Genomic DNA, 27148 nt, shown 5'->3' with positions numbered 1-27148 from the left:
AAACAGTGTAGGTGGGAAAGCAAAAGGACATTGTGGATGGTATACTGTCATCTTAGTGAGGGAAGCTCTGCAGCTGCACCAGTCAAATCGTCTTGACTGTGTGTTGAGTAGCTGAGACCTGTCTTATCTTCACCTCATAATGCGCAGGCGTGATCCTATCTGAGCCTCGCAAAAAGCTGTTACCATCTGAACTAGACGTCGTGTGCGCTGCTCTTCATGTAGCGCCCAAACTGATGCTGAAATTTTGACACATATTATTTAGCAGATCGTCGTCGTCGTTTAAGAAAAAGGGGTGGGGAGCCAGGAAATGAAGGTTTCTTTGGTTGCTGGTCTTTCCGAACGGCACAGTTCAACCTGTGGATAGTGTGGAGCGCGTCTGTGGCGACTGGCCAGTCTCCGCTATCTGGGACGCTCTGCCTCCAGCCTGCTGCGCGTCTTAGTTGGCTCCGGTCTGTGTCGGCGAGGGATCCGGTATTCCGTTTGACATAAGCTGTGAGCAGGTATTCAGTTTATGAATGGCACTGACATGGAGGAAATACCGTTTCAGAAAGTCAAAACCAGGCGGAAGAGAAGTCACTGTCCACCGGGCGTCCCTTTGACCACCATCGTGTGCGAGGACGAGTTCGACTGCAAAGAGCTCGAGTCTCTCTTCCAAAACTACAACCTGAAGCTGGAGCAGACGTCTACCCTGAAAGCCCTGGCCGTCCTCATCTTCATGTCCTCGACGCTGGCCTTAGTGGAGTTGCTCTCCGGCCCCAGTCTCACCATCTCCAAGGGGTCCCATCCGGTCCACTGTGTCATCTTCGTCTCCTTGTTCATTGTAACTAACGTCAAGTACCTGCAAGTGACACAGCTCCAGCAGATTGTGAACCTGACGCTGCTCTTTGGCTTCACTTTCTCTTTCCTCTGCTGTCCCTTCTCCCTGGGCGCGATGGGGATGGAGCCCCCGACTTCCCCCGAGCAAGGCGTGTGGCAACTCATCCTGGTCACCTTCGTCGCCTATGCGCTCCTACCTGTGCGGACACTGTTGGCTGTTGTGTTTGGAATTATGGTCTCCATCTCTCATTTGATTGTGACCGCCACATCCGTCACAGCGAAAACACAGAAACTATGGAGAACGGTAAGTATAGACTTCCACATGCACCCATCGATTATGGCACCTTTAGTGGTTTGTAGATACTTACCCATTAGTAGGCCTACAGTCATCACCATCACCATCATTTCAGCATCGTCCACACAGTGTAATATAACTAAGACCCATACAGAAATAGATAGTTAAGACTGGAGTTCAGTACTAAGGACAGCTCCCTGTGGTTAGACTGGATGGGATTTGCTCAGGCTTTGATCAAATTTGACAAAGTGTAATTCTGCCATGACCTGTTTAGGTTTCAAAAAAAGACAACCTAGTTCATGTCAGCACACCATGAAGGAGAATTTTAGATGAAAAGCTTGATGTTAACTTCTTGTGGCGTGTGATAGACAAACACAAAGTAAGTCTGTGTGGATATTTGTTGGCACATTTTCCCCCTCCTCTCATGGTACTCTGAGATACATGCCTTGAAGTGATTTGACATATTTAGAGTGGTTAAGTAATAGAGAACTACAGGACAATACTGTGCAGGCCATAGATATGGTGATGCATACCTGTGGGCAAACAACAGGAAAAAATGAATGAAAGAAGCAGTGTGTATGACCATGACTGTTTCTTTCGGGGATATGAATCAGCCCCAATGGAGCTGGCTGGGAATGAGGAACCACAGTCAAATGCACACACACACATACACACACACACACACACACTTTCACCACGATACAGTAAATGCTTCAGTTGTGAAAAATAGGGCAAAGTCATGCATGTAATTTCAAAGCTAAAATAGGAATTGGTACACCACTCTCTATACCTTTATATTTTTGTACCGTCTGTCACAATGAGGCGTACATACACTCACATTTCTGACTGTCATCAGCTGTGGGGCAAGAAGATATGTCACATCAGTCAAACCCCTCCAGGAGTAATGGAACATTTCTGCCCTAGTGCAACATATGACATGAAGATTGTGCATTTCTCTGAAACAAAATAGAGATTTGATCAGTTCATCACGTCCTTGGATGATGACAGTGTATTTGCAGAGGAGATTGTTTTCCTGTATGTGGGCTATGAGATACCTGCGTAGCCATGTGAAGGACAGTGTTAGCTGTTCGACCAGAGATAGCTAATCCATTAAGCTTAGAGATGAGCTGTGTGGCATGACCCCACACAGCCCAAGCTCGCGCCAACCACCCACCTAGGTCCCAGGCACTGAGCCTACAGTACCTTCTGCTTCACAGCTCATTCTACCTGAAATATATTATTTCTGAAGCAATAGGTGAACACTCTCATTTCAAACCTAATTTATTACTGGCTCCCTGCTCTACAGCTATGTGTCTGTCTTGACATATTCTGCAATAACACTTTAAACATTGTGTGTCAAGAGTAAAGGCAAGATCTTCATTCTTTTAGTGCCGCATTGTATTGAGAGTTGGGAGTGATCAATTGCTACTGCATATGTCATAAGTTTACAATCTTGCATTTCCAGATAGCGCTTGGATTGCACAGCAAAACTTAAATGCTGTACAAACTGAAAACTTAGACCCCAAACCAAAGCAAATCCCCCATCTAACTACAATGACTACTATAAAAAAACATAGTATCCAGTCCCAGAGAGTTTGTGTTTGTAATAATGTTCACTAACATCAGGTACAACAGTGATAATGTGCATGTTAAATGAAAGCCCTGTATTATCAAACACTATTGTACAATACATTGTAACAGTTATTCTTCACCACCTTAATACACCTTGAAAATTATACAGAATCAGATGATATAAAGGATATAATTTCTTCACTGTGAAAGACTGTAAGGATCTATTTCTCTGACAGTGAATGGATGAAATAGCTGCAGGAGTGAGTGCAGTGCAATAAGGTCAATCATTGCCATAAGAAGGCAATTTGGGGTTATCTCCACAGATAAGTACGAGAGTGAATATTCTATACCACTTAACTCTGACGTTCACTTTTATTCACTGGCAGCTCAGAAGTAACTTGAGCTTCATTTGAACATGTCGATGCTTGCCAGCATGGCTGCCAAGCACAAAGACAGACTACCTCTGCCAAAAACAGTCTTTTCAAGGTAGTCTATTATTCTTTGGACTGGGAGACATGCCTGTTTGTGGTGTTGGAAGTTTATTAAATGTAAGAAGTTGTGAACATATCATATGAAGTGTTCAACAGCATGTTTATGATTTCTTTGGAAGGAAAGTGCTCTGAAATGACACTCATTCTAATTAATTTGTTTTAGCTTTTCTTAAGGTCACCTATTCTCCATCATCAACTCCAGTTAGGGAAAACATAAATGATGAATGACTTAAGATATGGAGAGAATGAATTCCTTACTATTATTTCCCAGGGTAACAGCTTGCTATACACTCTAGAAGTAAATATAAGACCTTGTTTGATTTGTGTACAAAGTCAGTCAAGTAAAAAAAAAACTCCTTTCTTTGTGTCCTGCGCAAGGTTGAAAGCAGTCATGCTGTTCTGCAGTGATGGATGAAACAGCACCAAGATTCTCTAACGTTTTAATGTCACAGCTCCCGAAACAGAGATATATTGTGGTAGATATAGTGTGCCGGTATGGGGGGACTTTTATTATTCTTGATTTCAATTATACTACACTGTAATAGGCATTGTACAGTATACATATAGAATATTCTTCAAATCAAGTTTTTATAAATGAATCTCTACAAAACAGTTTCAGAACCACAATGTTAGGAACACACTTAAAAATATGCATATTTTTAAGTATCGTTATGTAGTCTGGATACTGTACATACAGTAGTCATTATGTAGTCTGGATACTGTACATATATAATATTTACAGACAAATATCCCACACTATATAGGTACAATTATATAACCAGATTTTTAAGGTTGTTACATATTTGGAAAAACACATTCATTTTAAATTGACTTGCATGAATTTACATATACTGATACATAGGACACACACATAACAACAATTACTGTACTTCCATAGTCCTGATACTATATTTAGGTATGTTTAGACTGTACTAAATAATGTAGACAGTATTTTATGTTTTGTTTTGTTTTTTGCAGTTGGTTGCCAACACAGTGTTGTTCACCAGTGTCAACCTGTCAGGGCTGTTTGTGCGCATCCTGACAGAACGAGCCCAGAGGAAGGCCTTCCTGCAGGCTCGCAACTGCATTGAAGAGCGACTCCGCATGGAGGACGAGAATGAGAAACAGGTACAGGCACCTGTATTCTGCTGACAATATGTGGATATATTTTCTTTTCCCTTCCCTTCCATTTCTCTCTCTCTCATTTTCTCCCTTTCTTACTTGTGTCATGAGTCATTTCGACACATTATTCCTTTCCACTCTGATTTAATTTCTTTTTATCTAGCACATTTCTTATCGCTACTAACACTCCTGTGATAACTTTGCTGCGCTTGACTGTACAAAAATGTATATTTAAACTTACTTTATCTTTTCTCTCCCCTTCTCCCTCTTCTGTCTTTCTGTCTCTCTTTGTCTTTCTCACTGTCTCTTTTACACACACACTCACACACACACACACACACACACACACGCATGCACATTCGCGCATACACACTTAGGAGCGCCTGTTAATGAGTCTGTTGCCCAGGAACGTAGCTATGGAGATGAAAGAGGATTTCCTGAAGCCCCCTGAAAGGATCTTTCACAAAATCTACATCCAGCGCCATGACAATGTCAGGTAGGACCCTCAGATCAACCCAACTGTGGTGTGAACTGTCACAATGATATTTAAACCCAGTTGTGAATTTACTTTACTAATTCCACTTTTAACAGTGGCATTTGTCGATACTATATCCTCCTCATGATATATTTTCCAGCTGAAATAGTGGAATAAATACTGTCTCAGTGTATTAAAGCTCATGCTAAAAATGAGCTGAATATCTTGAACAAACATGTCCTCTGGAAAGAAAACTGATGGCTACACAATGTAGTGTGATCTGACCCAACATTTTCCTAAAACATTATCATTCCCCAGGCTTCAAAAACCAAAATGTCTCATTCTTCACACTTAACATCAGGGGCTAGCCCCTTACTCACTAATTTATTATTAGTCAAGATATCACTGGAATCATAGCAAAGACTTGAGATTGCACCTTCCAGTTGTTTATTATTGTTGTTGTGTTTTGGAGCAAAGAAATGTTACGAGGGCTACAAGGAACTTACCCAACATCCACTGATGTCAAGATCAAAATCTGGACTCATTTTCACAGGGCTAAGGATAGTATGCCAGTGGTGCGTATGCCAACTTCAGGGCCATCAAATCTCCGCAACCTCCCAGGGAAACAAGGCTTTTGGAGTTAGGATTCTCACTGGGGAAACAGAAAGGCAGATTAAGCAATGCTTACTGAAGAGGAGTTTCCTCTGGCGCTTATGTAATGTGCTACACATTTGCCAAGCTCCCAGCTGTATGCTGTCTTAAGATCATTACCCTTTGCTACAGGTTGATGGCTAATAGGTCTCAAAAACTGGCATATACAGTGACGTGCGGTGAGGTTCATGTCTGGTGAGGCACTGACTTCATCACAATCAGATTTACAAACATATGAACCCTACAGAGTAGCTTATTCACCATTTGATTGGCAGCAGTTAACAGGTTATGTTTAAAATCTCATATCAGCTTTCTTTACACATACAAACTGTAGCACACAAAAACACACATTTAATTTAAAAAACGTTATTATGGTCTTACCTTTACTTACTTATCTTACTTACTTTACTTGCCGACTAGCTCACTGTAGTTGTAGCATAGACTGTATGAGTTGTAGCAAAGTCCTTAATGTCTCTGGTTGTAGTTTACTGTCACTTATTCTGCAGCTAATGAGTCGTAATAAGAATCACTGGGATCAGGAGCGCCCCCTGCCATGAGGCCGGAGAACTGCGTGCCTCACTTAGTGACTTTTTGCAGCCGTTTTATGCTGCTCAGCATACGAAACACGCTACAAACACTGTACATTATATCATCAGCTACACTATGGAAATTTAGTTCATATAGTAAAAGTGTTTGAACATGTTAATAGCGACATACAGAGAGACAGCTGTACAGCTGTACTGTCACACTGCATAGCATGCCAGCGCAGTAAACCGAGTCATTGCGCAATCCATGGTGAGGCTCGCCTCGCTGCTGCCTCACTGCGCGTCTCTTTTCAGTGTTTGATCAGTACATGTGAAAATTCAGCGATTTTGAATTAAAAATAATCCGAAACTGGTAAAGTTAGATAGAAAATAACGTTATAGTGCAAATCACTGGACAAATATAACCATTTATTATTTTTTTCATTTTTAAGTCTTTTTCCATGATAACAGGTGAGGCACGGCCTCACCTGCCTCCCCTGACCGCACGTCACTGGGCATATAAATGATCTCACAATGCCTGTAAAAGGCAGTTAATAGATATTATATCTCTATCTATGTCTATCTGTTCCAGTGTCTCTCTTTTAATTTAAAATGCTGTGCAAGAGTATTTTTGATTATTTTGATTATATACTCAAAAGTAAAATTACTCAGGGACATAATTTCTACTTTCAGCATCATAATATTTTTTATTATATTACTAGATTATTATTACTGATAAATTAATACGTATGTAGCATTTGAATGTCACAGCTAGTGGAAGAGGAACTGATTTTCACTACTTTAAATACTGTTGGGTTGTTCAAAATCAACCTAGCAATGTATCATATGCACTGGAGGAAATAGTACAACATTTGCTGCTAAAATATAGTTGAGTAAAAGTATAAAGTAACATCAAATAGAAATACCCAAGTTAAGTATACCACAAATTTGTACCAAAGTGCTTAGTCAGTTACAATCCATCAGTGCAAATATGACTCTTACACTTTCCCTCTTGACCCCTGCAGCTGTAGTTGGCTGTGTTTGGCCTTTTAAACATTTGTCAGAAGAAAATGTAAACAGTATGTCTGAAAACCTCCATTGTCTCCAAATTCAAAGATTTTTTTTTTTTAATATTCTCCTTTTCATCCACTTAAATCTGCATTTCCTATTGTAATGTTAAGTCTTATCATTCTTAACATTTCTTATAATTTCCTCTTCCTCCTTTCCTCTGTGTTCTTGGAGCAGCAGGGAGGCTTGAGGAGCAGAGTTTGCTTAGCCCCAGGATTAAGTTGCTGCAGGGGATTAAATGCAATGGAGACTAAATTCTTGTTGCATAACGCGCTGTGTGTATGTGTGTGTGTGTTTGTGCGCACGCTGTGGTTAAATATGGACTCATCTCAGTGGAGCTCTGCTGATTACTTTTGTGCCTTGAACTCCTTCAGTTAGCACCAGCCTGTGAGAGTGATTTATACTGAATGTAGTCATGATTTATATGATTTGGGTGGACAGCAAAGTAAACAGCGAGCAGCACAATTTACTTGAATTTTTGGAGTTTACATCATTATGTTCTGAGACTGTGGGCTGTGTTCGATCTGATTAAAATCTGGCATGGGGAATAATTAGTCACTAAAAATAAGAAAATAACAAACACAGTACCAGTCCAACGAAGGTGTTTCCAAACTTTTGACTTGCACTATAAGGTTTAATAACATTTAGAGGTTGAAGTATTGTAATTTATATAATTATAATAATAAAAAATTGACATTATAAATGATTACTGTAAGGAAAATACATTTTTAAACCACCAGTAATTAAATTGTTTTCACCTTTAATAAAATACACGAGTATCATTTATCATATAAATAAGGCAAAAACTGCTAAATTAGGAGCATAGACTGTTTAAAATCATATTGTTCTTTTAATTGAAGAGCTTTCAGATGTATCACATCACCTTATAATTTAGCACTCCCTCTACCCAGCACATGCATTTTCATCACTCTTTGTTTTTCTGCCATGTCTATTTATAACATTTAATTCCACCCCCACACGTACATTAAATACATACAAAGTGTGCCAGTTAAAAGCAATCACTGTCAATTTAAAGGCTTCCTCTTTATAAAACAGACAGTACATTGAATCAAGTATAAAGTGAGAGACTTTTAAAGAAGTCTTTTAATACATTAGTTAAAAGAACAGTTTCTGCAAAGAAAGAGATGAGGTCAGGATACCTGCAAAAAAGAGAGTTCATTGAGAGAAAAATGAGAAACGACTGAAAGGAGGTTTTGTTTGATGTTCATAATCACACACAATTTATTCTCCTGTTGTTGGCATCCTGCACTCCAAATTATTGCATATACTCCTCTGTGTCACCTCTTTCATTGGCCCAGTGTCAGCACATGCACTGCCAACATACTATAGCTCCAGAGGGACCCATTCACAGTTAACCCTTAAGTTGGCACGTGGCTTGTGTCTTCTGCTATGATCCGATATTAAATTGAAATTTTAACTGCCAAAATGGCTACAGTAATGCCTCACACTAAGGGAACCAAGAGATTAGCATAATTGGGGGAATAACTCTCCTTGAATATGTGCCATTGGAGAGGAGATGATGGATGAGGGTGTAAGGATGGTTGTATTAGACAATATTAGATGACAGAATATTATGGTTACCACAGATATAATCATGTTTGAATTATGTAGCGTAATCATTTGAATTGTAGCGATTTGCCTGCTGTAGGAGATAGAGTGTACTGAGTCAGAACCTTGAGTTGGGTTTTGACCTTGAGTATGATATAGTGTAGAGTTTCTTATTTGGTAGGCAAAGGCTGAAGTTAGAACAGCACACCAAGAGAACTGCAGAGTTTGCTGGGATGGTTTTAAGAACACATTCAAAATCAGATACAGATGTTGCAGTTAAAATCTGCAATCAGCAGCCCCTGTGTGCAAATCATAAAAACAAGAGTGCCCTGAAGAGTTAAATCTGCTTAAAGGAAATTATTCTTCACACAGCTGCAAATTCTGAAATATTTTTGCCAACTTATAATAAGCTTGCAAGTTGACACGTCAATTTTAAACATGTAACCATTTTCTATATGCCTATAAAATCACACATTGATGAAAATTGAACCCATACTGCAAATAAGCAAAGCTGTATAGTCAAAAATAAGCCACAGATGTTTGATATGAACCGCAGCTCTGCACACACCCCACACTCATATTTAGATTTATCTTTTTGATTCAGTTTGCCTGTCATACTACATGTGGGAACTGTTACTAATTACAGAATGAGTTTATGTCTTTTCCTGTGTAATATACAGTATATCCCTGGATTTATATACCCTTTCATGATGTGCTAAGCGAAACATCTGCTTAAATGCAACATTTCAGCATCCCCTGACCTATATTACATGCTTATTTCCATTCATGCTGTTTAAAGTACGTGCCACTTTGATTACACGACAATGCATTTTTGTATCTCCGTAAACCTGGAACTAAGAAATCTTGTTTACTGCTGAGCATTTGTATTTAAATGGCTGTATCCTCAATGGTAGAACGTCATGATTCCTGACCTGTACTGTACTTTGAATGGAACAGAGTGCTCATGCTTTGTGCATGCTTTAGATAAAAGTAAAGACAGTGTTTTGTGTGCGTGTGGTTGAAATGAGGTAAACACAGTCTACAGTCACATGAGGTCATGAGATATCGGGACAATGCAATCAATGGGATGTCTCTGTACCATGTCATGGTTTATGCTTTATGCACAGCCAGGCATGTGGGAACTGCACATTCTTCAAGCTCCTTTTCTGAAAAATCCCCAAACCTGTTAGGCTCCCTAAATCCTCCTACAGAACAATAACCAAACTACTCACTGAAAAGCATGCTTTGGGCTACAATTATGTAGGTATTTCCACATAACCTATGAATAAGTATCCAGTCTAGTATTGGCAGAGCAAACAGGGGCTTTGATTACCTTTTCCAGCTTTTTCTTGGATGTTGACATGAAAGTAGTACAGAATGCGAGGAAACCTTGCTTAGCCTGTAATTAAAAAAAAAAGATCCACTGGCAAAATAATCCAGAAAATGACATTGTGACTGCTTCACAATGAAAGTCACTCTGTATTTCACTAGTTGAATGCTGACATAGTAACAGCAACTCTGGATATAAAATATTGAATGGGGTCATCATGAGAATTAGTTGGGAACATCCTGAAAATGTGTGTGGAAGGCAACTTTCTTGTCTTATTAATATCAGGCGTATTAATATAGGTTACTCCAGTTATAGTTTTCCTCAAAAGCAGCGCTCCAAGATGATTTGCAATGTTCTCCACAAAGTCAGCTATCTACTCTCTATATCTAGTTAGTAGCCAGCTGACTTTGTTTATGTGACAATGGTGATTTCACAGTATTGTTTGCAGCCGTCCTCTTTGAATTTACTGTTCTGTCTCATTATTTGTATTTCAGAAAAAGTCAAACATTTTCTCATGAGAGGTTGGTTGGATTAAAGACTACAATACTGACTGGCTTTTGAATACATGATTGCTGCAGGTGGAGCTGATGAATTTTTAATTAATTTTACAATCAGCTTGTCTCAGTTTGCATTTCAGCTCTCTAAAGAGAATCACAGAAGGCTGGAGATGTTTTGGGGGAAGTTTTTAATCAGCAATTAAACTTGTAAAAATGGCTCACTCAAAACAATTTACTGGAGGAATTCATATTGTTTTGGTCCATAGCAGGCATGAAACAGAATTTATTGTGCTTATTTGAGGGATTAAGTAACTGGGCATGTGTTCTGTAAGCTGATCAATTTTTTTTAAAAATCAGTTAGATTCTTATCCAGCCCTTTGTTTTATTGTTGGCCAAATCACTGTACACATCAAAGCTGCTTTGTATGCATCCATACTGCAATTAGGTGCCCACTGATGTAAAACACTCAATTGTATTACTTTGGTCCTTTTCTGAGCTTTTATTTAATGTTCCAAATATTTGTCAGCCACAGAAGGTTGCCAAATAAAACATTCACACAAATTGAATCCATTGCTCGTCATTATGGTGGCATCTTTGAGACAACACAGTGACATTTAGCAGCTCACTCTTCAGAGATCCAGCACCCTGTCACATTGTGAAAACTCCAGCCCACATGAAGACAGTCTGCTGTCAGTATAAGAACCGCAGGACAGTCAGAGTTTGATGACTAATTCCCCTTTCACACACCCCTTTGCCAAACAACACTCAGGGCAAATCCTTCATGAGAAAACTTCCTGTTCTGCTCTGATGCAAATTGATAATGAGTAGTTTCTCATTTTAAGATACAGCAACACAAGTAACCTTTACACCAGGGCCATTGCCCATGATGAATAAGGTAATCTGCAAAAATCACAAACGGCACAGAAAAGACTCAGGATTTATATACATATATATAACAGTGACCCTTAACCACCCTTAGAACGCAAAGTTTAAACCTCAAGCACTTTCAGTCCTGTATACCAGCTGTCAAAATTGAATACAAGTTCACCTGGAGACTGTGACAGCACCTTGATGGTTGCATTATATCTTAGAATGGCTTCTTTCCATCTCCTAACAGGACATGACTCCACCTTGATCCCCGTGAGAATGCTCTCGCTTCTATTTTCAGTCACTGTGCTTGACTGCCCTGCCAGTCCGTTTGAGAACGGAGCAGGCTTTCTCTCGCTCGCTTTCTCTCGCTCGCTTTCTCTCGCTCGCTTTCTTTTTTTTTCCTTTTACTGCTGCAGGCCCTTCATTTGAATGTTTGATTACTTTGCTGTGAACACATTATCCACAGAGAATGTTCAAATTGACTTTGGTTGAGGCTTCCTTAATGTCCATTTAAACATAAGAACTCAAGAGATCCGGCAGCCAATAATCTTGTTTCCTTGATACAGTGTAACTTGCAGCTATAAATAACATGCATTGACTCAAATGCTTCTTTTCTCTCTTTGTCTCTGTTACAGCATCCTGTTTGCAGACATAGTAGGTTTCACCAGCCTGGCCTCCCAGTGTACAGCACAGGAACTGGTTAAACTACTAAATGAGCTGTTTGGAAAATTTGATGAGCTTGCCACGGTGAGTCTGTTTCCCTTCCCTGAGCACATATCCCTCAATTACACAGTCACTTGTGGCAAAAAGGCTGCTCTTTTTCTCTGTGTGTACACTTCAGCCAGAGTTTGACACAGCAAGTATGTTTGTGTGTACTGCTTTGGCCACAGGCTGTTGGCACATGCCACTATTGTACCAGCTTAGCATGATGTCACAGTGAATACTGGAAGCCCATATGATGGTTAATATGATTATCCAGTGCTTCATTTGAGGAAGAGTTGACAGACCTCTTTAATCTAGGCCAGATTTTCCCCCGAGTTAAACCTCGTCTTCACTCCACTTGTGTGAATGAACTAAATGAAGGGGCCACTGAGTTGTACTTGTACCCAATCTCTCTCGTTTTGCATGTGGAAAAGATTTCAGCTCTCCCATCTGTCAATATTTCACTCTTTGTGATTTCAGTGCTCAAAATCCGCTCAACTTTTGCTGTGAATTTGACCGCTGTGGTTAATCTAGTCACTCTCAAATGTGTCGCTATCAGTGCTGATATTACAAAATCTTTTAATCAAAATACTATATGCCGTGACGTGGCTTCGGGGATGAGTTCACAAACGTCAGTATTAAAATATGTCCATATGAATATTGAAACAGTTTTTCTTGCTGTAATCATTCCTCCTGTTCACACTGGCCTTTAAAAGATCCCTTTCTAATGTACTTCCAATGTGATGTGACGTGATGGGGTACAAAATCAACAGCCCTTCTTTTATGAAAAAATACATTTTAAACTTCAACTAAAGCTAAGCTGTTGGTTATAACTGTCTTTTTTATTATAACATTTCTTGTTTGTGTTTCTCTAAGTAGAGTTTCTTTGCAGAGCTGTGTTGGAGGGAGAGTAACAAAAAGAGGGCATTTTTATTGGGGAGGTACCCCAAACTTTGTGTAAACCAGACTTTGGAATACATTTTTGCACAGAACAAGGATTTAGTACCCAATCTCTTACATTGGAATTGCATTAGATATAAATCTGTTCACAGGAAGTATGAACAGTTTTAAAGGGAACATATTACACTTTTTTGATGTTAGTTGTCTATGTTACACTTGATCAAAACCTTGAGGTCACACGAGGGGGCAGTAGAGGTGACACTGCAAACAAAATGTTCAGAGAAGGCTGATGCCTGAGCTTTTGACAATATTACACACAGTACCAGTCAAACATTTGGAAAAGCCTTCCTATTCACTTCAATAAGAAAGTGTGTCCAAACTGGTAACCTGGTACTTTATGTAATATTGCTCCCTGAAAGTCAAAAGCCCAGGCATCAGCCTTCTCTGAATGTTTGCAGTGTCACGTCTACTTCCCCGTCGTGTGATGTCAGAGTGTTCATTCATGCCCACAAACAGCCATCCATTCCGTAGCCTTTGTTGCTAAGGTTGTTGTTAGGGTTGTTCCATGGGAGGTTCCCATTGTCCACTTGCATATTTGGGATTGGATTTTGGCTCAAACATGTACGATGTATTCGAAAAAATGAAATTTTGAGTAAAGAATGAGAAAAAGAAGTGATATACTTCTACTACTGTTTGTTAACATAAACACCAGAAACACTGCTGAGGGGCAGCTTTTCGAAGCTGACCAATCAGAAAAGAGTGGGCTCCTTGGAAGGGGGGCTTTAAGAGACAGGAGCTAAGACGGCCTTTTTCAGAATGTGCCTGAAATGAGGGGCTGTGTATAGAACCATGGTAAGATATATAATGAGAATCTTTAACTGTAAATCATGTAAAGATATACGAGTAGAGCCCCAGAATATAAATATAGACCTGTAAATGTGCATGATACATCTCCTTTAAGGCAGACTTGAAAAACATGGAATGTAATCTATAAATCAGGTATTTATAATCAATACACCTCCAGTAAAGTATTACATTGCTCCTTCTTGTCCAGTTTGAGTTTGGCTGACACATACAGTATCTTTGTTTTGTGAGAAGGTTGAGCCCCTGAGCCCCTGAAGATCACCCTGCCACAGCCTTATCTACATGTAATCTGGCCTCTATTACTTACACTAGGCACATGCCCTTGTCAAATCCATTAATCCACAGGATTACAACTTAACCTTTTTTGCTTTCATAGAAGGTTTTTTCTTGGCCACATTGAGAGCTCTATTTTTAACTTGTTTGTTTACATGCACAAAATAGAAATGACCTAAAAGAGAGTGCCTCTCATTTGATTGTTATATCAGGTAATGCCAACAAATCAATGCAATTTTAGTTCTTTTTTCTTCATTTCAAAGACACTGTGTTTGATTTTGGCTTCAGTGATTGAAAGATTGCTACCTTTTCACTTTCCTCCCCCAAATTAATTCATTAGAAGAAATGCTACCTTGAACAATGTCAATTTTCATGCCGTTGTGATTTGAGCAGTCTCATTCTTTCAGTTATAACTTAATGGATTGGTCTGATCTCCACTTGGCTGCTAGAAGGGAACCTCATGTTACACTGAAAGGCTGTCCCCAGCTACGAAATTTGTCATCAAATGTTTTAGCCTCGCCCTGACCCAAAGCCCCACTCATTCTGATCCACTTTGGCAGGAAGTGGCAGTGCCAGTGACTCATAGCTGCGGTCACTGTGGGCACGCAGACTCTTCTCGTTCCATATGAAGAGCGGGCGATGCCACATGGCCACTGGGCATCATCGCATAATACCATTCCAGCACCATCCCCACACCACCTGTCCACTCTTTGGACTAGTCAAGCTGCATGGGAAGTGGGCCAGGAACGCAGTGTTCTCCTAAAGTGCTGTTTATGTATTAAACCAAGTCTCTCCTCTCCTCTCCTCTCCTCTCCTCTCTTCTTCTTCTTCTTCTTCTTCTTCTTCTTCTTCTTCTTCTTCTCCTTTTTCTTTTTCTTCTTTTTCTTTTTCTTCTTCTTCTTCTTTTTCTTCTTCTTCTTCTTCTTCTTCTTCTTCTTCTTCTTCTTCTTCTTCTTCTTCTTCTTCTTCTTCTTCTTCTTCTTCTTCTTCTTCTCCTCCTTCTCCTCCTCCTTCTCCTTCTCCTTCTTCTCCTTCTCCTTCTCCTTCTCCTTCTCCTTCTCCTTCTCCTTTTCCTTTTCCTTCTCCTGAAGTGTAAATGAAGATAAGGCAGCAAACATGAACCCAGGTTTATCAGAAACCGTGCATCCTCATCTGACCTCCCGTTGACCTTAGGTAGCAAACCAACTTATACCAGTTTCCTCACAACAAAATCTTGATTGAACATTTTTATGTTTGAATGTTTGTTAGGACCACTCATAATCATTAGTTTTGTGTTTGTTTGTTTGCGTAAAGCCTCTGGCTTTGGGTCAGGGTAGGTTTTTTTTCAAATGTAATTTATTAAAGCAGTATTAATTGTAACATTTTTAACTATTTGTGGCCATTTGGGGGCAGCAGAACAAGCTGAAAACACAGAACTGACTTATTATCACCTTATAAAACTGACATGGCAGGTTCTGATGCAGCAGACAAGAACAGCACTAGCATTTAATTGGTATATATTGAATATTGTAGCTTTTGGTCTCCACATACTCCTGAGTAAAATATTTGTCTCTTTAGTTACTAAATGCTGTTCACCATATAGTAAAGTAACTCTATATGTCTGCAATTTGGAGTTTTGTAGCTGCCTGCTATTGTTAAAAAGGTTGATTAGCGAGGCTAAAGTGATCCAAAACAGTAACATTACAGACTGTAAAACCAAAACAATGAGCTGAAACATGCTAAAACTCTCCATAGAGTTATGGGGAGCTGTAGAGTCATGTGTTCATTTCCTGTCATAGTCATTTGATGAATTGTTAATACATATAATAATATGAATGTCGTGTTGCCATTAGATATAAAATGCCCGGGGGGAAACAAAGTTAAGTCAGTGTGTGGGATTAGTAACATTTAGTAAGGAGGGAAATAAAGCAAAAGGCCTTGAGTCTAGCGGTAGGTTTGGATTTTAAATTTGGCAGCACCAGATTCAGAAAGATTCCCACTTAAAGCTGCATGCTGGCTGGATTTGAGTCTCGGTTTTAGCCCCATACGGAGGTCTACTCCTAGAGTATTGATCAAGTCAGCGCCCTTATTAACCTTTGCTTCAACCCCACCTACCACAACCACAAGAATGGCTCCTACCAACAAAGACAATAATTTAGAGCTGCCTTCCACTGTTGCCGATATCTTTGTAATGGGAGAGAAAAAAAAGACACACCTGTTTGTGTTTTAAGAGTGTCAGCCTTCACTGTGGACTGCAACATTAACTTTACATCAGAAGACATAAAAAGAAAGCTAAACTCTTGCCTTCTTAACCATCAAAGCTGGAAACTTGTAGTTGACAGGAAACCTGTTCACACTGATCAGTATTTGCTGTTTGACTCCCACCATCCACAAGAACAAAAGCTTGTAATTATAATCATAATCGGTAATTATAACTCTTCAGACTCTGCCAACTACCACTGAGAGTGAAGACAAGAGGCACAAACATCTCAGGAAAGCTTTGAAACCATCTCACTAACCAACTTTGCCTTAATTGTAACAGTTACGCTCTTGAAGTGTTGCCACCGCGCGTTTACATAGAGATAGCGTGGCAACTCGCCGCAGGCGAGTTTTTGACTTTTTTGTTTTATTGAAAACATATAACACTAAAGGTCCATCTATGGTATGATAATTGAAAGTTGTAAGAGATAAATACACTAAATATAAACACTTCCTCTCCTTGGCTGAGTTCCCTACAGTCTGTCCAGCACCCAAAACAACAGTTTGTGTTGCAAGGGGGACTCTGTGATTAATTTGTGGTTGTTGTGATGCCATATAACATTAATAGTCCTGGACTGGATGTGCTTTTGTGTCTATATGCGTGTGTATGTGTTTGTCTTTGCCGTTTCCATGGCAGAGTTTCACACAGCTTTTCATTCTAGTCTCCCTTTTCTCTCCTCTTGCAACACCTCCCTGCATCACAGCTTTCAGACTCCTCCGCTCCTTGTTTCTCAGCTTTTGATTGACATGCAGCAGCCTACTTCCCTCAACTGTGTCTTTTATGCCCTGTGGTTCTCTGCACTCTCTTCCTCTCTCGTGTTTCCATTTTTAGGATGGCTCAATGATATATCTGTCTGCTGTCTATTACTTTCACGGCAAGTCAGAATCCCCTTTTCATTCACACATATAAGGCTATGAAGGCTTACAGAATAGCTTATGTCATGTGTACAGCGCATACATGCATACTGAAATGTATTTCCATACTTGTTTCCCAAAATCAATGTGTTTTTCACTTTATTTTCATCATGTTTGAAGAGAGTAATAAAAGGCACATTTCTGGTGTTCAATGTTCAGGACTATTATCCCCTGATTAAATATAAGCACTTAATTCACTGGAAGAACTGACAAAACAAATTAATCTGCCCATGAGTAAGCTGAGATTGTATTATCTGTTGGAAAGCTAGTTTTTGTGAAGATTCACTTTGTCCGAAATAGAGAAAGAAGTTGTTTTTACAATTCTAACCTGAAGGAAATTCAGTAATGATCATTTGTACATCTGCAAGTTTATATAATACAAAATCGTATGCCAAGAAAAATATAACACAAAACAAATGTCACCATTTATGATGCTAACAGTTTTAAAAAATATATTTTTAATTAAACACAGTGTGCTCACTGCCCACACTGTGACAGCTGCATGCCAGATATAAAAATCTGGGTGTAAACACAACTCAAATAACCCTGTTTGGGTTTGTCCCACAAGCAGGTGCAAGGATCACTGTCAAGCCCTGCAGTTTTCCCTCAGACGCCTGTGTGCTAGAAACTGTGGACTCAAGCTAAGCCTAAACTAAACAAGCCAGCTTGGGTTTTTGACAGAGGAGTCAGAGAAAAGACATTTTTCTGTTGCTTGAAAAATAACTAAATTAAATGATTTTTTAAAGATCTATAAAACCAGTGAATTAAGTTGTGCAGTCTACCAGCAAATAATTTTTTCCAATATGGGATTTTTTCCCTTTATTTGTTGGTTCAGGGATATAGTTTGCTTGGTAAGATCCCATATTTATACATCATACTATGATAATAATGGTTTTCAGTACTGTGACAAAAAATAAGTTGAAGAAAAATCACCTTTTCATCATCTAATAAATTGCCAGAAACATTCAGTCATTTAGTTTTAATGTATGTAATTATAATTGACATTATCTCCTTATTTGCATATTCTCACACACAGTTTGATTCGATCACAGTGATATTATCTATATAATAAGATTAAACTGTCATAGATTATATTTTTCATTTACCTTAATAGAGATGTATTCTTTCATTTCAGTATGCATATTGCTAGTTTGTCCTGTCTCAATTTAATTTGCTAACAACAATATTCTTTTATCAAAGATTAACCTCCAAGATTCAGTTTGTGTATTTGCAGTGTTTCTCACACACAAAGGTTTCTTTGGCAGCACTCCCAAGTGCATTGAGAGCCATCCAAGTATATTTTAATTATTCAAAAAATATTGTTTAAATAAAACAACAGCAGTCATTCAACTGTTCCAAGAAAATAATACTCTTGGTTTCCAGTTTCTATCAAATGTGTCTATGTAAAGAAAATATTCTTAAAACATTGAACATTTGTTATCTATCATGTCCATCATATCTATTAATAGGTTCACTTTACAGATCTTCAGCACCGGCTCGCTTCAACCCAGCAGGTAGTCGTGGGTGGAGGAAGTGTTATATTATTAATTTCTTGTTGCACATAAATGATTGTACATTAAGTTAAATCAACACAAGAGCTGGTGACAAAAATAAAATATGAAGTCACTGCCTGAATGCTGGCAGAGATGAAGAAAGGCCAGGGGTGTGGAGGAAGCATTTGCCTAGCACAGAGCACTTTCAATGAATAACTGTCTGCAGACATCGATGAAATGTTGACATGAAATATATCAACATGCCAAGGTAGAATGGAAAATAGCTAGTTTTTGTCAATGTAGGTAATGGCCAGATGTAAAAAGCACAAAGTTATTTTGATTATTTCTAATAATATTCAGAAAAAGTGTTATGTGTATCAGCCAGGAACTAGTGATTTTCCAATTTCTTACATTTCAAGTCCACAGAGGACAGATTCAGAGATAGTTTGCGGGACAAACACACATTATGTCTTGTGTCCTTTCAATTCCCCCAAAGTTACAGGAGTGCGTGTGTGTGTGTGTGTGTCTCTCTCTCTCTGTATGTGTGTGTGTGTGTGTGTTCTTTTTGTCTGGGTGTTTGCTAAGTGCATCAGTGTACACATATGGATACACTGTATGTAAAGGGCCTGTTAATACAACTACAGCACATCTGTGGAAGTGTTGCATGTTTTCATTATCACCTCACTTAAAATACAACATTGATGATCAAAAAGAGCCTCCTTAGAAAATGTGACTAGGTGTTAACATCTAGATTCTATACAACATATTGCACCCATGTTTCTTCTATGCTGATGACCACCCAGATTGCCCACAATGCTTCAGTCACATGACAGTAGTAATCCTGCTTGGGTCTGAATCAGCTCCTAAGCCCACAGTACAGATTAGCACAGGAAAAGTACAGAGTAGGTGAATCTGTAAGTACCAAGGCCTTCCCTGCTTCCTGTAACTGTGGCCGTGCCCCACTGTAGCGCCATCTGTTACTGATCCACTATGACCTGAGTTACCCCAAAGAGACCTAATGGCTCGATTACAACAAAAAGTAACTTTTTATTGTTAAAGAATTAGAGTATGGCACTGAAAGTAACTGCAAAGTGCATGATTTTGTAAGAATTCAATTTCAAAAACAGTTTTACAAGTAAATAGATTAGGATCCAACCAAATTTTTATTTCCCAAACACCTTGCTTTTGACACCCACCCTAAGGTGTCATTTTTAAAACATTAAAAAGCTCAAAACTCAAAATTATTTCTCTGATTTTGGTATGCATTCAATAAAAGAAAACAAAACAATGATAACTTTGAGGTCATGAGTATTCATTTTAGCATTAAGATTATTCCAGTGACCATAGTTTTTAATTTCTTTGTATCTTAAGGAAGATAAAATAACATCTTTTGATCCCCAGGAGGAAGATTTAACATAAGAAAGAGACCAGGTTGTTAGGTAGAAACAGACTGTAGAGAAGTAGAAAACATATAATGAATAACTAACTTTAGGAAAGAAGAAAGAAGAAATTAAATTATGATCCCTTAGAGCCATAGGCAGAAATGTCCATTTATGCAGTTTCCCCATATTCTAGAGTAATGTATATGACAAATACAGATAGATTATATTACTGTTAGCAGCAGCAGTAGAAATAATTAGGTAAAAATTATAAAACATGATAAACAGTACCATACAAACCACATTACTGATATGTAATATGTTATATTTTTAATCCTCCCTTGAGATGAATATTTTCAAGATCGATTGTGCATTCAATATTCGGGCCAATATTTCAACAAGACCTGCTCAGCAGTCTACAATAAACGTCTCTCTGCTGCCTTGTTTCACTGCCGCTGAGTGCTTTCCCCCTTCTACCTTTGTATCCAACAATACATTTTACATGAATGGCACTAAGCACTCAGAAAGCATGACCACAGCAAGTAAAATTACACAAGGAAAATGAAACTCACATGGCTTGCATCTTAAAAATACAGCATGTGTGTTGTCTTGTGCCCACCGATGTACATAATTATGAGTCTTTGTGGACATGCATGGCCAGCCATCCCATTACCTCCATGGAAACAACAACAGGTTATGAAAAGGTGTCCAAGGTAACCCCGGTATCCCCGGTAAAATGAATGTTTGTTGCTCATATCCTCTCATAATGGGTTGTATTTGTAAGCCGCCTTTTCATGCCACTTCTTATTGTCCATTAAGAGTGAGAGTGCAACTCACCTTATTCCTTAAAGTGAGACTCAGCTGTTTCAACGCTTTATTGTGGGAACACTTTCAGTTGTTGTTGTTCAGTTGGGAAATTTGCTTTCTTGCCACGAGTTAGATAAGAACACCACCATAATTAATACCACTCTCATATGTGTATGCCAAATATAAAACTGCAGACAGCAACTAAGCTTAGCATAAAAACAGGAGACAAGTAGAAACAACTAACCCACCTACTAATCCACCTACCAGCACTTCTAATGTTCACAAATGAAGATGTAAGATGGTAAATGGAAATCTCTTTAAATGTACTACATTGATTATTATTAGTATTATTAGAGTCAAAAGTTACACTCTTTCCTACACCAAGTGTAGCAACCTGACAGTGATTAGGCTTAATATGAGAGCACTATAATTAATTATACACTTTTAAATTCAGATACAAATCTCAGACATCATGGATTGAATTTGTATGAAATGCTGAGGGATTACATATTTTGACATATTCTAAGCCTCAAAGTATTATGATGAAGCTCTGAAAAAGTCCTTTGAAAGTTTGAAAGGTGATTACTCCTGGACTGAGAAGTGAACTGACCTTGGAACTTGCAGCGGTGAATAGCTTGAAGCTACAAATTGCACTGTTGGATTTCAATCAGTGCAATCAGTGTAATGGATAGACTGTAATGACATCAGCTTGGTGTGACTTTTAATGAAACTGGAAGAAAGTTGCGTTTTGGCTTTATTGTGGTGGTTAAATGCTAACTGACTTTACCATCATCATTAAAGGTTTATTTTCAATACTTAATGGCAGTTTGTATTTGATGAAATGTAGAGGTAAATAAGCATTTTCTGTCTGACTGGCCCTCATTGGTGTGTGACACTGAATCACTTTTTTCTTCCTCGGCTCTGTCTTTTTGATTGACAGGAGAACCACTGTCGCAGGATTAAGATCCTGGGAGATTGTTACTACTGTGTGTCTGGACTGACCCAACCCAAGACTGACCATGCCCACTGCTGTGTAGAGATGGGTCTGGATATGATTGATACCATAACGTGAGTGGATGTTTTACACATGTGGTCAATTTAATCACATTATTACTTTAGTATATGTATTGATGATCATTTACATCATTATCTTTATTTATCATTTATTTATTGGAATCCATCTATCCATGCTATAATGTTCAAACACTATAGAAGCCAATTACATCTTTACCTTTATTTTATTTTAAGCACACTGTTCAAATGAGTTCATGATGAGAGATTAGCCAGATTAGCAGCCTGATTAGCCATGTGTGCTGTAAGCGCACTCACATTTGAGAGACTAGAACTACAGTTGCTGGCGAGAAAAGGCTCCATTATTGAGCTCGAAACTGCTTGCATATCCTCCACAGTTTGAAAGAGGACAAAAGGAACATCAGAATGTAAAAGACTGAGATGCAGCAACAGATTAAATCAGATGCGTTCATGGCTTGACTATAAGTCTGACAATTAAATTGAACTTCTTCTTCTCAGCACTGATGAAATAAAAGTGCTCAACTCACACTTTTTTGTTGCACAGTCTGTTTTGGTATGTTAGAGCAAAGAAGGGCATTTTGTGAACAGTGTTTGTTCGCTCTCTATTCATAAAGAATGCCTGTAGTTGCAGATTTGATATTAATCTGAAATTCAGATGCATTGTTCACCTATATCATTACACATGGGGATTTATTTTAATAAAAAATAGTTAGTTATAACAGAAGTGCTGTTCAAAGTAACATGAATGATTATATATATATATCACTGTGTAATGCAATGTGTTTTGCCCCTGCAGGTCAGTAGCAGAGGCCACAGAAGTCAACCTAAACATGCGCGTGGGCCTACATACAGGTCGGGTGCTATGTGGGGTGCTGGGCCTCAGGAAATGGCAATATGATGTGTGGTCTAATGATGTGACCCTGGCCAATGTGATGGAAGCTGGAGGACTACCTGGGTCAGTACTAGACATTATAAATACCAGCTTTAACAACTATGGACAACTTATTTTCATCAGTTTTGTCATCCTCTTATGTTTGTAAAAGCCTTCAGGAGCAGGATTTCAAGTCTGATTTTGACAATCACTTGTAATGCTTGACTCTTGTACAGTTTACCTGCTCAGAGCTACTGTTGCATGTGCCAAATGCATCTAATGGCTACAGCTGTAAATGGTGAAGAACTTGCTGTTTTGTGTGTTTTCTTTGCCCTATATTTCCCTGTACTCTACAGAAAAGTCCACATCACCAGATCTACGCTGGAGTGCCTAAATGGAGACTATGAGGTGGAGCCTGGAAACGGACACGAAAGGAACACCTTCCTCCAAAAACATGAAATTGAAACTTTCTTTATAGTGCCATCTCACCGACGGAAGGTACTGTGTTATAATACTATCCTGAGGAACTTGTATTCATTATAATGTATGAGGAAAATGATTAAGGTGCAGCATCAATTGTATCTTCAGATGACAACCCCTATTAAACCTTGTCCTTCAGTGAACCTTTTAATACGTAGAAAGTGTACTGTACACATTAGTGAAGCTTCTACAGGTCGTATGTTAATCCATATTAATGGACCTACGTAGTAAGGCAGACTAGGCTAGGTTGAAAAAGCAGGCTTATCTTACCTCTGCGCCAAGATCTATTGTAAGAACCATCCTTCAAGTAGAAATATAGTGTTGACTAAAGCATCCTATGATAGAGCTCACACACATTTGTTGTTGGGATGATCTTACTTCCAGCCTCTAATGGATTGGACTGGGGCTATAAAGAGAGAGAGGAAAAAAAAATCCTGTGGCGTCTATCATCTCAAATCTACACAGTCCAACAAACATACAGATATGTGTGTGGCAGTGTAAACACGCACATCTACAACAGATGTGCCACAAGCAGCTGGAGAGGGAATTTCAGTCTTGTTTCTATACAGGCGTCCTCTCCTCTCCTCTCCTCTCCTCTCCTCTCCTCTCCTCTCCTCTCCTCTCCTCTCCTCTCCTCTCCTCTCCTCTCCTCTCCCTCTCCTCTCCTCTCCCTCTCTTATCATCATTATTTCTTACAGAAGGTTTCATGTTATGCAAGATAAGACTTGCACATAGGTTACATCCTCATTTGAACCTGTAACATCCCAGTTGCGTGTATTTTTCTTTGATATGCGGGAGACTATGTTAATCCTCTTAATAGAGCTGATGGTTAGACTTCATCAAAGACATGGCTCAGAGAAAGATGTGCCCTGACTAAGCTGTGTTGGATAGGATGCAACTCACTCTTCTATATTGTGCCTTTAATTACTCCTGCTTAGTGACACACATCCAACTTTGTGTATAAAACAAACCATGTATTTATTACTATTGGCACATTTGATACTCTTGAATCTTATTGCTTTTTCTAAAATAGCTTCATGAAAGAAGGGCAGTTCCTAATGTCCTCAAACTACCCCTGAGGGATTGATTGACCTATCTTATTTTAACAACTTTATACTGAAATTCCTGAGCCTGTTAATAATGATTGCATGCGTGTGTGTGCATGAGCATGTGGTGCACATGTATACCGTCCAGTGCCTGTGCATGAATTACAGACCCTTACATAAGATATATATCACTGTGTTGGGGTATCATGATTTAATCCTTGTTCCCATTTCTTATCTGGTGACAGATATTCCCAGGATTGATTCTTTCGGATATAAAGCCCGCCAAAAAGATGAAGTTCAAAACTGTGTGCTACTTGCTAGTGCAGCTTATGCACTGCAGGAAGATGTTCAAGGCTGAGATTCCCTTCTCCAATGTCATGAACTGCGAGGACGGTGATAAGGTATTAACTCTCAGTGTCTGTGTTCACGTTTCTGTTTTTGTTCGTGCTGTGATTTTGGTAAATAGAGACAAAAGAGATATATAGTAGAGTATGTGTGCCAAGAAAAACGCTTGTTTGAATTACCTGAATTCCTCGATTACATCTTCCTAAAGTGTGGCCAGATCTCTTTATAAGTCATAATGTGAATCGTTATTGCTTTTACTCTAGACATTGTATAAGAATTGACTGAATACTTTGGAATTGAAATATAAACATTAAGTGGTAGAATCTTCTTTAGCAATAATATTTTTCATGCAAATGTTTTCTGTAGCACTGCACAGCCATTAGGAAGCCTTTTTGGACCATTCTTCTTTAGGTTAAACATTTATATTCTGTGGTTTTCTTTCAAGAAAGGCATTTCAGTGAGCTTTAGAGGAGCAACCGTGTGTGTTCTCCCTGGTTCAGTGGCTTTCTTAATGTGAACTCATGGACATACTGTAGATATTAATATGTGCCACAGATGCTCTTATATCCTAAGCTGTTACTTTCATCTTTTTTGTCACCTCATTGGACATTGTACATTGCACCCTTGCAGTAGCCAGACTAAAGTCTTATAGTACTGTTTGATGATGCGCAAGAGGTCCTCTTGTACCAATATGTAGTCATTTTAATCTGGGCGTGTTTCCCATCCACAGATCTTTGTTGTAGTCTCTGAATTGTAGACTCTGTTGGCATCATTGTTGTGTTTTTATAGAACAGGCAATATCTACCAACACCATGTGTTATCATGTGCTATTTATATAAAGTATACTGTCCTAAAGATTTCCTTTGCCTTCACTGAACGCCTAACATTTTTTTCAATGAATACATAAAAAAGAAAAGTGTTTTTTGTGTGTTATGTTATAGGTAAATTAGGTAATATTTAGTTTTATAATTCAACTGAAGACCAAACCACAGTTTAGGATAAAATAATTAAGGATTCCAGGTAATTCAAAATGCTTCACAAATTTATTCTTGCAACTGTACATTATAGTCAGTAAATAAATATATCATAAGGAAATAGAAAGCTATGGTGAGATGTGAGTGCTCAAGCCCCTTCAGCTATAATGACTTCAGCATGCTGCTGCTGCCAGAGACCAACATACCAATTTACCCCCATATATACTGTCAGTGACACTGGCAGTCTGGCTAAAATGTCAAAGAGCATATTTGACCTTGTGTGCCTAGAAAGAAATCCTGTGGCCTGGCAGCTGTAAAATGTTTGCACCAGCTGTTTTAATCCCAATTTGTAGGTGTGTTTGTGTGTGCTATATATTTATGTCATTGCATTTATCTTATATTTCACACACAGGGACTTTCTTTACCCCAAAATAGTCCCCACAAGTTAAATATTTTATTTCAGGGCGAAGACATGGTTTAATGGTTTAGGTAATGACAAACTTTTAAGGCAAGGGTTGGTTAGGCATGTAGCAATTTTGGTTAAAGGTCAGGGGGGAATAAATTTATGTCAAGACAAGTATAGTGGTGCAGATTTGTATGTGTGTTTGTGCATGACCCACATTTATGTCAAGGATTTCAAACATTTGTTATGAAAGTCTGACTAAGCATCATTTCCCTGCTTTTCTTATATTGCCTTCAGTAGCTGCATCCAGTAAATCTTTACCACCCTTATATCTATATTACCAGTAATGACAAGACCCTCACTGTATAGACGGAAGGGAGATTAGTGTGAAACAGACAAATGGATAAGGGAGGCAGGTTAAGTTGTACACACACCTTCCACTGAATGGTAATTTCACATTCAGACCAGGCACTCTTCAGTTGTGTCAAATGACATATGCATTCGAGGCACGAAGACAAGCAATATGAGGGACAGGGGATGAATGAATATGATTTTTGGTTGTGGCAGACATGGCTGCATGATTATGATGTGTTACACTGGCCACAATATGAAACATGAGGAAGATTAAGATGAAAACAAAGTGAGGGGGGTGCAAAAAAAAGAGATGGAAAATATAGAGAAAAAGACATGGAAAAGCAAGGAAGAATAGATGCAAACAGTAAAGGGAGGAAGGAAAGAAGGAAAAACAGATGGCATAAAGAAAGGAATGGAAATAAACAAGCAAAGAAGAAAAGAGGGAGAGTAGAAAGAAGGCAAGGAAAAACAAATGAAGGCAAGAATGCAAGCATATACAGAAAAGGTAGAAGAAGGAAAGAGGGAAATAAGAAAAAAATGCTGCAAGGAAGAAAGGAAAGAGTGATGTAAATAAGAAAAAGTGGAAGCAGGGAAGGAAAGAAGGAAGTAAGGCAGAACAGAGAATCGAGGAAAAACGGTGAGAAGTCACAGGAAAAAGAAAATAAGTAAGCAGAAAAACAGAAGGAAAGGGAAGAGATGAAAAGAAGGAAGGAAAAAGAACAGACAGATTCACAGAAAGAAAAGAAGCATGGAAGCAAAGCAGGAAGTAAGGGAGAATAAACAGAACTCAGT

The 27148-nt window shown here is 38.7% G+C and overlaps 1 protein-coding gene across 1 annotated transcript in view; it reads left to right on the top strand.

Annotated features, from left to right (window-relative positions):
• The first annotated feature begins 511 nt into the window (after positions 1–511).
• adcy1a (adenylate cyclase 1a) overlaps positions 512–27148 on the top strand; it is a 33273-nt gene continuing 6636 nt past the window's right edge. Inside the window, exons 1-8 of the mRNA XM_053330207.1 lie at positions 512–1120; positions 4153–4302; positions 4674–4792; positions 11916–12027; positions 21792–21919; positions 22680–22838; positions 23111–23252; positions 24526–24681. Of these exons, the coding sequence (XP_053186182.1) occupies positions 512–1120; positions 4153–4302; positions 4674–4792; positions 11916–12027; positions 21792–21919; positions 22680–22838; positions 23111–23252; positions 24526–24681 (1575 nt within the window). The remainder of the gene's footprint in view (positions 1121–4152; positions 4303–4673; positions 4793–11915; positions 12028–21791; positions 21920–22679; positions 22839–23110; positions 23253–24525; positions 24682–27148) is intronic.

The sequence above is a fragment of the Scomber japonicus genome, chromosome 12 (assembly GCF_027409825.1).
Source record: "Scomber japonicus isolate fScoJap1 chromosome 12, fScoJap1.pri, whole genome shotgun sequence".
NCBI lineage: Eukaryota > Metazoa > Chordata > Actinopteri > Scombriformes > Scombridae > Scomber > Scomber japonicus.
Note: the sequence above shows the minus strand (reverse complement) of the source record. Positions and strands in the feature narration are given on the sequence as shown.